The following is a 14521-nucleotide window of genomic DNA, read 5'->3' on the forward strand; positions in this document are numbered from 1 at the left end:
TAGATCAAAATAAACTAAGCTGAAACCACGAAATAACTAACCAGCCTGTGCCAGGGATCTGTGTCAGCTGATCCCTGCAACCGTGCACTGAAGTCTTAGATCAAATAAACTAAGCTGAAACCATTAAATAACTAACCAACCTGTGCCAGCGATCTGTGTCAGCTGATCCCTGCGAACGTGGACTGAAGTTTTAGATCACATAAACAAAGCTGAAACCATTAAATAACTAACCAGCGATCTGTGTCAGATGATCCCTGCGACCGTGCACTGAAGTTTTAGATAAAATAAACTAAGTTGAAACCATTAAATAACTAACCAGCGTGTGCCAGCGATCTGTGTCAGCTGATCCCTGCAACCGTGCACTGAAGTCTTAGATCAAATAAACTAAGCTGAAACCATTAAATAACTAACCAGCCTGTGCCAGCGATCTGTGTCAGCTGATCCCTGCGAACGTGGACTGAAGTTTTAGATCAAATAAACAAAGCTGAAACCATTAAATAACTAACCAGCGATCTGTGTCAGCTGATCACTGCAACCGTGCACTGAAGTTTTAGATAAAATAAACTAAGCTGAAACCATTAAATAACTAACCAGCGATCTGTGTCAGCTGATCCCTGCGACCGTGCACTGAAGTTTAAGATAAAATAAACTAAGTTGAAACCATTGAATAACTAACCAGCCTGTACCAGCGATCTGCTTCAGCTGATCTTTGCGAACGTGCACTGAAGTCTTAGATCAAATAAACTAACCTGAAACCATTAAATAACTAACCAGCCTGTACCAGCGATCTGTTTCAGCTGATCCCTGCAATCGTGCACTGAAGTTTTAGATCAAATAAACTAAGCTGAAACCATTAAATAACTAACCAGCCTGTGCCAGCGATCTGTGTCAGCTGATCCCTGCAATCGTGCACTGAAGTTTTAGATAAACTAAGCTGAAACCATTAAATAACTAACCAGCCTGTGCCAGCGATCTGTGTCAGCTGATCTTTGCGATCATGCCCTGAAGTCTTAGATCAAATAAATTAACCTGAAACCATTAAATAACTAACCAGCCTGTGCCAGCGATCTGTGTCAGCTGATCCCTGCGAACGTGGACTGAAGTTTTAGATCAAATAAACAAAGCTGAAACCATTAAATAACTAACCAGCGATCTGTGTCAGCGGATCCCTGCGACCGTGCACTGAAGTTTTAGATAAAATAAACTAAGTTGAAACCATTAAATAACTAACCAGCGATCTGTGTCAGCGGATCCCTGCGACCGTGCACTGAAGTTTTAGATAAAATAAACTAAGCTGAAACCATTAAATAACTAACCAGCGATCTGTGTCAGCGGATCCCTGCGACCGTGCACTGAAGTTTTAGATAAAATAAACTAAGTTGAAACCATTAAATAACTAACCAGCGATCTGTGTCAGCGGATCCCTGCGACCGTGCACTGAAGTTTTAGATAAAATAAACTAAGTTGAAACCATTAAATAACTAACCAGCCTGTGCAAGGGATCTGTGCCAGCGATCTGTGTCAGCGGATCCCTGCGACCGTGCACTGAAGTCTTAGATCAAATAAACTAACCTGAAACCATTAAATAACTAACCAGCCTGTGCAAGGGATCTGTGCCAGCGATCTGTGTCAGCGGATCCCTGCGACCGTGCACTGAAGTCTTAGATCAAATAAACTAACCTGAAACCATTAAATAACTAACCAGCCTGTACCAGCGATCTGTTTCAGCTGATCCCTGCAACCGTGCACTGAAGTTTTAGATAAACTAAGCTGAAACCATTAAATAACTAACCAGCGATCTGTTTCAGCTGATCCCTGCAATCGTGCACTGAAGTTTTAGATCAAATAAACTAAGCTGAAACCATTAAATAACTAACCAGCCTGTGCCAGGGATCTGTGTCAGCTGATCCCTGCAACCGTGCACTGAAGTTTTAGATCAAATAAACTAAGCTGAAACCATTAAATAACTAACCAGCCTGTGCGAGCGATCTGTGTCAGCTGATCCCTGCAACCGTGCACTGAAGTTTTAGATCAAATAAACTAAGCTGAAACCATTAAATAACCAACCAGGCTGTGCCAGGGATCTGTGTCAGCTGATCCCTGCGAACGTGGACTGAAGTTGTAGATCAAATAAACTAAGTTGAAACCATTAAATAACTAACCAGCGTGTGTCAGGGATCTGTGTTAGCTGATCCCTGCATCTGTGCACTGAAGTTTTACAGAAAATAAAGTAAGCTGAAACCATTTAAATAACTAACCAGCCTGTGACAGCGATCTGTGTCAGCTGATCCCTGCAACCGTGCACTGAAGTTTTAGATCAAATAAACTAAGCTGAAACCATTAAATAACTAACCAGCCTGTGCCAGCGATCTGTGTCAGCTGATCACTGCGACCGTGCACTGAAGTTTAAGATAAAATAAACTAAGTTGAAACCATTAAATAACTAACCAGCCTGTGCCAGCGATCTGTGTCAGCTGATCCCTGCAACCGTGCACTGAAGTCTTAGATCAAATAAACTAAGCTGAAACCATTAAATAACTAACCAGCCTGTGCCAGCGATCTGTGTCAGCTGATCCCTGCAACCGTGCACTGAAGTTTTAGATAAAATAAACTAAGCTGAAACCATTAAATAACTAACCAGCGATCTGTGTCAGCGGATCCCTGCGACCGTGCACTGAAGTTTTAGATAAAATAAACTAAGCTGAAACCATTAAATAACTAACCAGCGATCTGTGTCAGCGGATCCCTGCGACCGTGCACTGAAGTTTAAGATAAAATAAACTAAGTTGAAACCATTAAATAACTAACCAGCCTGTGCAAGGGATCTGTGCCAGCTGATCCCTGCAACCGTGCACTGAAGTTTTAGATCAAATAAACTAAGCTGAAACCATTAAATAACCAACCAGGCTGTGCCAGAGATCTGTTTCAGATGATCTTTGCGAACGTGCACTGAAGTCTTAGATCAAATAAACTAACCTGAAACCATTAAATAACCAACCAGCCTGTGCGAGCGATCTGTGTCAGCTGATCCCTGCAACCGTGCACTGAAGTTTTAGATCAAATAAACTAAGCTGAAACCATTAAATAACCAACCAGGCTGTGCCAGAGATCTGTGTCAGCTGATCCCTGCGAACGTGGACTGAAGTTTTAGATCAAATAAACTAAGCTGAAACCACTAAATAACTAACCAGCCTGTGCCAGCGATCTGTGTCAGCTGATCCCTGCAACCGTGCACTGAAGTTTTAGAGAAAATAAACTAAGTTGAAACCATTAAATAACTAACCAGCCTGTGCCAGGAATCTTTGTCAACTGATCCCTGCAACCGTGCACTGAATTTTTAGAGAAAATAAACTAAGTTGAAACCATTAAATAACTAACCAGCGTGTGTCAGGGATCTGTGTTAGCTGATCCCTGCAACTGTGCACTGAAGTTTTACAGAAAATAAAGTAAGCTGAAACCATTAAATAACTAACCAGCCTGTGCCAGGGATCTGTGTCAGCTGATCTTTGCGACCATGCACTGAAGTCTTAGATCAAATAAACTAACCTGAACCATTAAATAACTAACCAGCCTGTGCGAGCGATCTGTGTCAGCTGATCCCTGCAACCGTGCACTGAAGTTTTAGATCAAATAAACTAAGCTGAAACCATTAAATAACTAACCAGCGATCTGTGTCAGCTGATCCCTGCGACCGTGCACTGAAGTTTTAGAGAAAATAAACTAAGTTGAAACCATTAAATAACTAACCAGCGTGTGTCAGGGATCTGTGTTAGCTGATCCCTGCAACTGTGCACTGAAGTTTTAGAGAAAATAAACTAAGCTGAAACCATTAAATAACTAACCAGCCTGTGCCAGGGATCTGTGTCAGCTGATCTTTGCGACCGTGCACTGAAGTTTTAGATCAAATAAACTAAGCTGAAACCATTAAATAACTAACCAGCATGTACCAGCGATCTGTTTCAGCTGATCCCTGCAATCGTGCACTGAAGTTTTAGATAAACTTGGCTGAAACCATTAAATAACTAACCAGCATGTACCAGCGATCTGTTTCAGCTGATCCCTGCAACCGTGCACTGAAGTTTTAGATAAACTTGGCTGAAACCATTAAATAACTAACCAGCATGTACCAGCGATCTGTTTCAGCTGATCCCTGCAATCGTGCACTGAAGTTTTAGATCAAATAAACTAAGCTGAAACCATTAAATAACTAACCAGCCTGTGCCAGGGATCTGTGTCAGCTGATCCCTGCAACCGTGCACTGAAGTTTTAGATCAAATAAACTAAGCTGAAACCATTAAATAACTAACCAGCCTGTGCCAGCGATCTGTGTCAGCTGATCCCTGCAACCGTGCACTGAAGTTTTAGATCAAATAAACAAAGCTGAAACCATTAAATAACTAACCAGCGATCTGTGTCAGCTGATCCCTGCGACCGTGCACTGAAGTTTTAGAGAAAATAAACTAAGTTGAAACCATTAAATAACTAACCAGCCTGTGCCAGGGATCTGTGTCAGCTGATCTTTGCGACCATGCACTGAAGTCTTAGATCAAATAAACTAACCTGAAACCATTTAAATAACTAACCAGCCTGTGACAGCGATCTGTGTCAGCTGATCCCTGCAACCGTGCACTGAAGTTTTAGATCAAATAAACTAAGCTGAAACCATTAAATAACTAACCAGCCTGTGCCAGCGATGTGTGTCAGCTGATCCCTGCAACCGTGCACTGAAGTTTTAGATCAAATGAACTAACCTGAAACCATTTAAATAACTAACCAGCCTGTGCGAGCGATCTGTGTCAGCTGATCCCTGCAACCGTGCACTGAAGTTTTAGATCAAATAAACTAAGCTGAAACCATTAAATAACTAACCAGCGATCTGTGTCAGCTGATCCCTGCGACCGTGCACTGAAGTTTTAGAGAAAATAAACTAAGTTGAAACCATTAAATAACTAACCAGCGTGTGTCAGGGATCTGTGTTAGCTGATCCCTGCAACTGTGCACTGAAGTTTTAGAGAAAATAAACTAAGCTGAAACCATTAAATAACTAACCAGCCTGTGCCAGGGATCTGTGTCAGCTGATCTTTGCGACCGTGCACTGAAGTTTTAGATCAAATAAACTAAGCTGAAACCATTAAATAACTAACCAGCCTGTGCCAGCGATCTGTGTCAGCGGATCCCTGCAACCGTGCACTGAAGTTTTAGATAAACTTGGCTGAAACCATTAAATAACTAACCAGCATGTACCAGCGATCTGTTTCAGCTGATCCCTGCAATCGTGCACTGAAGTTTTAGATCAAATAAACTAAGCTGAAACCATTAAATAACTAACCAGCCTGTGCCAGGGATCTGTGTCAGCTGATCCCTGCAACCGTGCACTGAAGTTTTAGATCAAATAAACTAAGCTGAAACCATTAAATAACTAACCAGCCTGTGCCAGCGATCTGTGTCAGCTGATCCCTGCAACCGTGCACTGAAGTTTTAGATCAAATAAACAAAGCTGAAACCATTAAATAACTAACCAGCGATCTGTGTCAGCTGATCCCTGCGACCGTGCACTGAAGTTTTAGAGAAAATAAACTAAGTTGAAACCATTAAATAACTAACCAGCCTGTGCCAGGGATCTGTGTCAGCTGATCTTTGCGACCATGCACTGAAGTCTTAGATCAAATAAACTAACCTGAAACCATTTAAATAACTAACCAGCCTGTGACAGCGATCTGTGTCAGCTGATCCCTGCAACCGTGCACTGAAGTTTTAGATCAAATAAACTAAGCTGAAACCATTAAATAACTAACCAGCCTGTGCCAGCGATGTGTGTCAGCTGATCCCTGCAACCGTGCACTGAAGTTTTAGATCAAATGAACTAACCTGAAACCATTTAAATAACTAACCAGCCTGTGACAGCGATCTGTGTCAGCTGATCCCTGCAACCGTGCACTGAAGTTTTAGATCAAATAAACTAAGTTGAAACCATTAAATAACTAACCAGCCTGTGCCAGCGATCTGTTTCAGCTGATCTTTGCGAACGTGCACTGAAGTCTTAGATCAAATAAACTAAGCTGAAACCACTAAATAACTAACCAGCCTGTGCCAGCGATCTGTGTCAGCTGATCCCTGCAACCGTGCACTGAATTTTTAGAGAAAATAAACTAAGTTGAAACCATTAAATAACTAACCAGCGTGTGTCAGGGATCTGTGTTAGCTGATCCCTGCAACTGTGCACTGAAGTTTTACAGAAAATAAAGTAAGCTGAAACAATTAAATAACTAACCAGCCTGTGCCAGGGATCTGTGTCAGCTGATCTTTGCGACCATGCACTGAAGTCTTAGATCAAATAAACTAACCTGAAACCATTAAATAACTAACCAGCCTGTGCGAGCGATCTGTGTCAGCTGATCCCTGCAACCGTGCACTGAAGTTTTAGATCAAATAAACTAAGCTGAAACCATTAAATAACTAACCAGCGATCTGTGTCAGCTGATCCCTGCGACCGTGCACTGAAGTTTTAGAGAAAATAAACTAAGTTGAAACCATTAAATAACTAACCAGCGTGTGTCAGGGATCTGTGTCAGCTGATCCCTGCGAACGTGCACTGAAGTTTTACAGAAAATAAAGTAAGCTGAAACCATTAAATAACTAACCAGCCTGTGCCAGCGATCTGTGTCAGCTGATCCCTGCGAACGTGCACTGAAGTTTTAGATCAAATAAACAAAGCTGAAACCATTAAATAACTAACCAGCCTGTGCCAGCGATCTGTGTCAGCGGATCCCTGCAACCGTGCACTGAATTTTTAGAGAAAATAAACTAAGTTGAAACCATTAAATAAATAACCAGCGTGTGTCAGGGATCTGTGTTAGCTGATCCCTGCAACCGTGCACTGAAGTTTTAGATAAACTTGGCTGAAACCATTAAATAACTAACCAGCCTGTACCAGCGATCTGTTTCAGCTGATCCCTGCAACCGTGCACTGAAGTTTTAGATAAACTTGGCTGAAACCATTAAATAACTAACCAGCCTGTACCAGCGATCTGTTTCAGCTGATCCCTGCAACCGTGCACTGAAGTTTTAGATAAACTAAGCTGAAACCATTAAATAACTAGCCAGCCTGTGCAAGGGATCTGTGTCAGCTGATCCCTGCAACCGTGCACTGAAGTTTTAGATAAACTTGGCTGAAACCATTAAATAACTAACCAGCCTGTACCAGCGATCTGTTTCAGCTGATCCCTGCAATCGTGCACTGAAGTTTTAGATCAAATAAACTAAGCTGAAACCATTAAATAACTAACCAGCCTGTGCCAGGGATCTGTGTCAGCTGATCCCTGCAACCGTGCACTGAAGTTTTAGATCAAATAAACTAAGCTGAAACCATTAAATAACTAACCAGCCTGTGCCAGCGATCTGTGTCAGCTGATCCCTGCAACCGTGCACTGAAGTTTTAGATAAACTAAGCTGAAACCATTAAATAACTAACCAGCCTGTGCCAGCGATCTGTGTCAGCTGATCCCTGCAACCGTGCACTGAAGTTTTAGATCAAATAAACTAAGCTGAAACCATTAACTAACTAACCAGCCTGTGCCAGCGATCTGTGTCAGCTGATCCCTGCGAACGTGCACTGAAGTTTTAGATCAAATAAACAAAGCTGAAACCATTAAATAACTAACCAGCCTGTGCCAGCGATCTGTGTCAGCGGATCCCTGCAACCGTGCACTGAATTTTTAGAGAAAATAAACTAAGTTGAAACCATTAAATAACTAACCAGCGTGTGTCAGGGATCTGTGTTAGCTGATCCCTGCAACTGTGCACTGAAGTCTTACAGAAAATAAACTAAGCTGAAACCATTAAATAACTAACCAGCCTGTGCGAGCGATCTGTGTCAGCGGATCCCTGCAACCGTGCACTGAATTTTTAGAGAAAATAAACTAAGCTGAAACCATTAAATAACTAACCAGCCTGTGCCAGCGATCTGTGTCAGCTGATCCCTGCAATCGTGCACTGAAGTTTTAGATCAAATAAACTAAGTTGAAACCATTAAATAACTAACCAGCGTGTGTCAGGAATCTGTGTTAGCTGATCCCTGCAACCGTGCACTGAAGTTTTAGATTAAATAAACCAAACCTAAACCATTAAATAACTAACCAGCCTGTGCCAGGGATCTGTGTCAGCTGATCCCTGCAACCGTGCACTGAAGTTTTAGATTAAATAAACCAAACCTAAACCATTAAATAACTAACCAGCCTGTGCCAGCGATTCTGTGTCAGCTGATCCCTGCAACCGTGCACTGAAGTTTTAGATTAAATAAACCAAACCTAAACCATTAAATAACTAACCAGCCTGTGCCAGCGATCTGTGTCAGCTGATCCCTGCAACCATGCACTGAAGTTTTAGATAAACTGAGCTGAAACCATTAAATAACTAACCAGCCTGTGCCAGCGATCTGTGTCAGCGGATCCCTGCGACCGTGCACTGAAGTTTTAGATAAAATAAACTAAGTTGAAACCATTAAATAACTAACCAGCCTGTGCAAGGGATCTGTGTCAGCTGATCCCTGCAACCGTGCACTGAAGTTTTAGATAAACTTGGCTGAAACCATTAAATAACTAACCAGCCTGTACCAGCGATCTGTTTCAGCTGATCCCTGCAACCGTGCACTGAAGTTTTAGATAAACTTGGCTGAAACCATTAAATAACTAACCAGCCTGTACCAGCGATCTGTTTCAGCTGATCCCTGCAATCGTGCACTGAAGTTTTAGATCAAATAAACTAAGCTGAAACCATTAAATAACTAACCAGCCTGTGCCAGGGATCTGTGTCAGCTGATCCCTGCAACCGTGCACTGAAGTTTTAGATCAAATAAACTAAGCTGAAACCATTAAATAACTAACCAGCCTGTGCCAGCGATCTGTGTCAGCTGATCCCTGTGACCGTGCACTGAAGTTTTAGAGAAAATAAACTAAGTTGAAACCATTAAATAACTAACCAGCCTGTGCCAGGGATCTGTGTCAGCTGATCTTTGCGACCATGCACTGAAGTCTTAGATCAAATAAACTAACCTGAAACCATTTAAATAACTAACCAGCCTGTGACAGCGATCTGTGTCAGCTGATCCCTGCAACCGTGCACTGAAGTTTTAGATCAAATAAACTAAGCTGAAACCATTAAATAACTAACCAGCCTGTGCAAGGGATCTGTGTCAGCTGATCCCTGCAACCGTGCACTGAAGTTTTAGATAAACTTGGCTGAAACCATTAAATAACTAACCAGCCTGTACCAGCGATCTGTTTCAGCTGATCCCTGCAATCGTGCACTGAAGTTTTAGATCAAATAAACTAAGCTGAAACCATTAAATAACTAACCAGCCTGTGCCAGGGATCTGTGTCAGCTGATCCCTGCAACCGTGCACTGAAGTTTTAGATCAAATAAACTAAGCTGAAACCATTAAATAACTAACCAGCCTGTGCCAGCGATCTGTGTCAGCTGATCCCTGCAACCGTGCACTGAAGTTTTAGATAAACTAAGCTGAAACCATTAAATAACTAACCAGCCTGTGCCAGCGATCTGTGTCAGCTGATCCCTGCAACCGTGCACTGAAGTTTTAGATCAAATAAACTAAGCTGAAACCATTAAATAACTAACCAGCCTGTGCCAGCGATCTGTGTCAGCTGATCCCTGCGAACGTGCACTGAAGTTTTAGATCAAATAAACAAAGCTGAAACCATTAAATAACTAACCAGCCTGTGCCAGCGATCTGTGTCAGCGGATCCCTGCAACCGTGCACTGAATTTTTAGAGAAAATAAACTAAGTTGAAACCATTAAATAACTAACCAGCGTGTGTCAGGGATCTGTGTTAGCTGATCCCTGCAACTGTGCACTGAAGTCTTACAGAAAATAAACTAAGCTGAAACCATTAAATAACTAACCAGCCTGTGCGAGCGATCTGTGTCAGCGGATCCCTGCAACCGTGCACTGAATTTTTAGAGAAAATAAACTAAGCTGAAACCATTAAATAACTAACCAGCCTGTGCCAGCGATCTGTGTCAGCTGATCCCTGCAATCGTGCACTGAAGTTTTAGATCAAATAAACCAAACCTAAACCATTAAATAACTAACCAGCCTGTGCCAGGGATCTGTGTCAGCTGATCCCTGCAACCGTGCACTGAAGTTTTAGATTAAATAAACTAAGTTGAAACCATTAAATAACTAACCAGCCTGTGCAAGGGATCTGTGTCAGCTGATCCCTGCAACCGTGCACTGAAGTTTTAGATAAACTTGGCTGAAACCATTAAATAACTAACCAGCCTGTACCAGCGATCTGTTTCAGCTGATCCCTGCAATCGTGCACTGAAGTTTTAGATCAAATAAACTAAGCTGAAACCATTAAATAACTAACCAGCCTGTGCCAGGGATCTGTGTCAGCTGATCCCTGCAACCGTGCACTGAAGTTTTAGATCAAATAAACTAAGCTGAAACCATTAAATAACTAACCAGCCTGTGCCAGCGATCTGTGTCAGCTGATCCCTGCAACCGTGCACTGAAGTTTTAGATCAGATAAACTAAGCTGAAACCATTAAATAACTAACCAGCCTGTACCAGCAATCTGTGTCAGCTGATCCCTGCAATCGTGCACTGAAGTTTTAGATAAACTAAGCTGAAACCATTAAATAACTAACCAGCCTGTGCCAGCGATCTGTGTCAGCTGATCTTTGCGATCATGCCCTGAAGTCTTAGATCAAATAAACTTAGCTGAAACCATTAAATAACTAACCAGCCTGTGCCAGCGATCTGTGTCAGCTGATCCCTGCGACCGTGCACTGAAGTTTTAGATCAAATAAACAAAGCTGAAACCATTAAATAACTAACCAGCCTGTGCCAGCGATTCTGTGTCAGCTGATGCCTGCAACCGTGCACTGAAGTCACTATTAGTCACTATGAACTCACTATTTGTTACATTATGCAGAGCTTATCCTTCACTTTGGACCACACATTCGTTTGTGGACCCTTAGGTTTGAGAGCAAGCACTCGTATTTCAAAGCATGTACAAGAACAGTGCACAACTTCGTCAACTTATGCAAGACTCTGACAGAACGGCATCAGTTACTGCAGTCCTACCTCTCAGTGGGCCAATTGTTTCCACCTACAGTTCAAATCATTGGAGAAGCAAGTGATTACAATCATCATCTTTACAACGCTGTCATTCAAGAAGCTGTGGCAAAAGCCGGCTGCACTAATCAGACCACTTTGGATGTGTCAGCAGTTGTCCACAAAGGTACCAAGTATGTGAAAGGCTATGTTTCCATTGTAGATGACAGTGATGATGGCTTGGTTTTTGGGAAGATAGCTGTTATACTTGTTAATGATTCTGGATTGTACTTTGTGCTCGAGTTGCATCAATCCGTACTTCTCATTGACCTTGGACTTCACTGCTTGCGTTGCCCTCCAGAAAGAAGTGTGTGTGTAAATGCTGACAGTCTGATGGATTATTACCCACTACCACTTTATAACATGGCAGGTCTTTTTGTTGTCTCCCTACACCATTCAGTTTCCTCTTAATTCTTTTTCAGGGATGGAAATTGAAGAGGAACTCACAAGGCTCCTGCCGGCACTAGACAGAGAGAAAATAATCTGCATTGTAGAACATCTGACGGACGTTATTGGTGTACAACAAAAAAGTGATCTTTTGTTTGTGGAGGCAGAAGATCTCAAACCCTTTCTCACACCAATTCAAATACGTAAACTACTTCTTGCATTTAAAGGAGGTTTGTGTAGGTTCTGTATAAATCATAGACTTGAGTCTATGATTTGAAGGTCACTCATAGACTCATATGTCACTGATTAGCTTGATTAGCTTTTTTGTTCTCTTCACCATACTACACATGTACTTTGACGGTATAATATTGAACAGCGTTTTGGGGCTCACATTGTCCGGTAGATAATTAACACGGAAAACATAAACAAAAGTAGACACTAAATCTAACACCATTAACCTTTCATTGGTAGTGGTACAACTAAGGGTTTGAAATTGTGACATGCTGTAAAACATATTGACTCAAGGTCTTTTCAATGCAAGACCTTGAGTTTGTAGTTCTTTTGCAGTCCTGGGATTGCTTCTTTTCATCTTCAGACAAGGTCCCCAAAACTGCCTTGCCGTTACTACTCAATCCTAATTGAAGGGTTCATCTTTTAGTGAGGACATATTTGTTGACATAGTAGCTTTTTAAGGTAGCTTTTCCAATGATCTTTATTTATTTATTTATTTTTAGATGGCAACAGACCAGAGAACCTGAATGACACCATTACTCTGGAGCCTTGCCCTGCTGCATCAGCTGAAACATCAAGCCATCCACCTCACCCCTCCTCCTCCACGTCCACCACTATGTACAACCATTACTCCAGCTCTTGGGTCTCACACTTCCAGATTCCTTGGGAAAGATTTCCACTCCGACTGTCGCATGCAATCACAAGAGGAGACAGAGCTCATCCAGAGGACAGGAGAAGTATGGTCAGAAAGACTGGGTTGTGGACATTATTCACTACTAAGAAGCATCAAATCGTCTTTGTCAAACAAAGAGAACCAGGAATGAGGAAGACTGCAGTCCCAACAGTAGTGCAACCCCACCTAAAAAAGTTAGATGCCTTGTTGATAGCTATGGTTGTATAAATTGGCAGCCAGTTGAACTTCCTGAGGGGGAAACGCCAACTTCTTTAGAGGAAAAGAAACACATCTTGTTAACAATTTTCAATTCACAAGGACCTGGAGCTGTGGAGAGACCTGATGTGGATGACTTCATGTGCCTCACATATATTTCTCAGCGGCAGCTTATCAACAGTTGTCCCTCACCTTCAGTAGCTGAAATTCAGGAGCAGTGGCCATTCTTGTTTACTCGGAAAGGTCTTTCGAACCACTTTTACAAACTCACAGGCATCGATATCAGTGAGCGCTTAGGTCAGGCCCTCATAACCAAAGGCAGAAGGATTATTAACTATTTCTCCAGCCAGAAGCTCAAATGGAACCTTGGTATAAGGACACTCATCCAGCAGATAGAAAGTGAGGGAGTTTTGACCAACAACAAGGTTGGCACAGCAGCCATACTTCTCATGATGAAGTATGTCAATGGAAAATTTTACTTAGTAGTCAGTATAGTCTTTTAATGATATAAGTTTGCATATGGTAGAATACTGCATGTAATCATTTGTGTGTAGAAGTATATAGTTGGTGGCATATTGAAAGAATGTCTCATCCTAGGAGGTCTGTAACATTCCAGGGTGTTCTGGCGTTCACCCCCACATCCTAGGAGCATGAGAGAGGTCGTACCTCGTCTTATTGTTTTACGGTAGGATTAACGTAGCTATGTCAGTTTTAGTTTAAGTGCTTCTTTATATATAGATGAACTGTTGGATTTTTCCTTCACCATTTATGAGGTTTCAAGAAGAAGATAAACGACAGATATGAATGTTTGAAAAAGGTATAGATGAAAAATACTCAAAGGATAAATTCAATTGTTTATTGTTTTATAAATAAGTTGAAAAAGAAAGAGTTAACAAGTAAATAATGAAACAAGGTAAAATGAAGTAAGAACAAAAAGTTAAGTAAATAATGAAACAAGGTAGAGGAGAGAAATCCCCAACAATCCCCTCTGAGCACGCACTAGGCGACAGTTGGGAGGAAAAACTGCCTTTAAACGGGCAGAAACCTCCGGCAGAACCAGGCTCAGGAGGGGACAGTCAACTGCCGGGACTGGTTGGGGGGGTGAACAGAGGTGGAGCAAGACGAGGCTACACCAGGTGAGGAAGCAGTAGAGTTCCTCCTCCAGGGCCAGCGGAAGCGTTTGTTCTTCTTTTTCATGCAGTTTTCTACAAGAGCTTTTTTTTCCAGGATGAGGGTTCTCAACTCATCGATGGTTTCTACGTTTTGTTTCTCAAGCTTCTTGCATGTTTTCTCCACCTCTTCCAATGTTGCTTGTTTTTCTTCAAGCTTTTCCTTGAGCTCTTTGGATGTTTCCTCCTGCATTATCTTGTCCTTGTGCATGTCTGTGTTTCTCTGTTGTACTTCTTTGTACATGTCTTGTAGCTCCTCATTTCTTCTGTGGATATCTTGGAGCGTACGCTGCAGGTCGCCATGTATGTTGTCTTGTTCTTGCTTTTGCGCCTGCATTTCAGTGTGTTTGCGCTTCAAGTTGTTGTATTCCAACAATATCCCCTTAGTGAGCTCGGAGTTGTTTCTCGCCATTTGATCCATCCTTTTCTGCATGTGTGAGCATTGTTTGTCCAGTTTTTCCTTTTCCCCTTCTAGTTGCTTTTTCTCTTGAAGAAGGTCTTTATTTTGGCGCAGAGTATCATCCACCTTTTCTTTCAGCATTGTGTATTTTTCCTCCGTGACTTTGAGTTTGTGCTCCATGTCTCTTTGCTTTTTCTCCTGTTCTTCCTTCTGTTGGAGGATTTCTTTATTTTTTTTCACAGCTTCATCGAAGTTTGTTTGGAGCAGCCGATTCTTTTGGTCCATATATTGGAGATCCCATTCTGTCT

General features: G+C 41.9%; 1 protein-coding gene across 1 annotated transcript in view; it reads left to right on the plus strand.

The window, feature by feature from the left end:
* Nucleotides 1–13790, plus strand: part of LOC147336273 (uncharacterized) — a 113709-nt gene extending 99919 nt beyond the window's left edge. The window contains exons 2-4 of the mRNA XM_086286162.1: nt 12414–12492; nt 12537–13101; nt 13242–13790. Of these exons, the coding sequence (XP_086142288.1) occupies nt 12414–12492; nt 12537–13101; nt 13242–13290 (693 nt within the window). The 3' untranslated portion in view covers nt 13291–13790. The remainder of the gene's footprint in view (nt 1–12413; nt 12493–12536; nt 13102–13241) is intronic.
* Nucleotides 13791–14521: the final 731 nt, after the last annotated feature.

This window comes from Aulonocara sp. 'chitande type north' Nkhata Bay, linkage group LG3 (genome assembly GCF_057382095.1).
Source record: "Aulonocara sp. 'chitande type north' Nkhata Bay isolate Kocher_YH1m ecotype deep benthic linkage group LG3, A_spYH_male_GT1.1, whole genome shotgun sequence".
Lineage (NCBI taxonomy): Eukaryota > Metazoa > Chordata > Actinopteri > Cichliformes > Cichlidae > Aulonocara > Aulonocara sp. 'chitande type north' Nkhata Bay.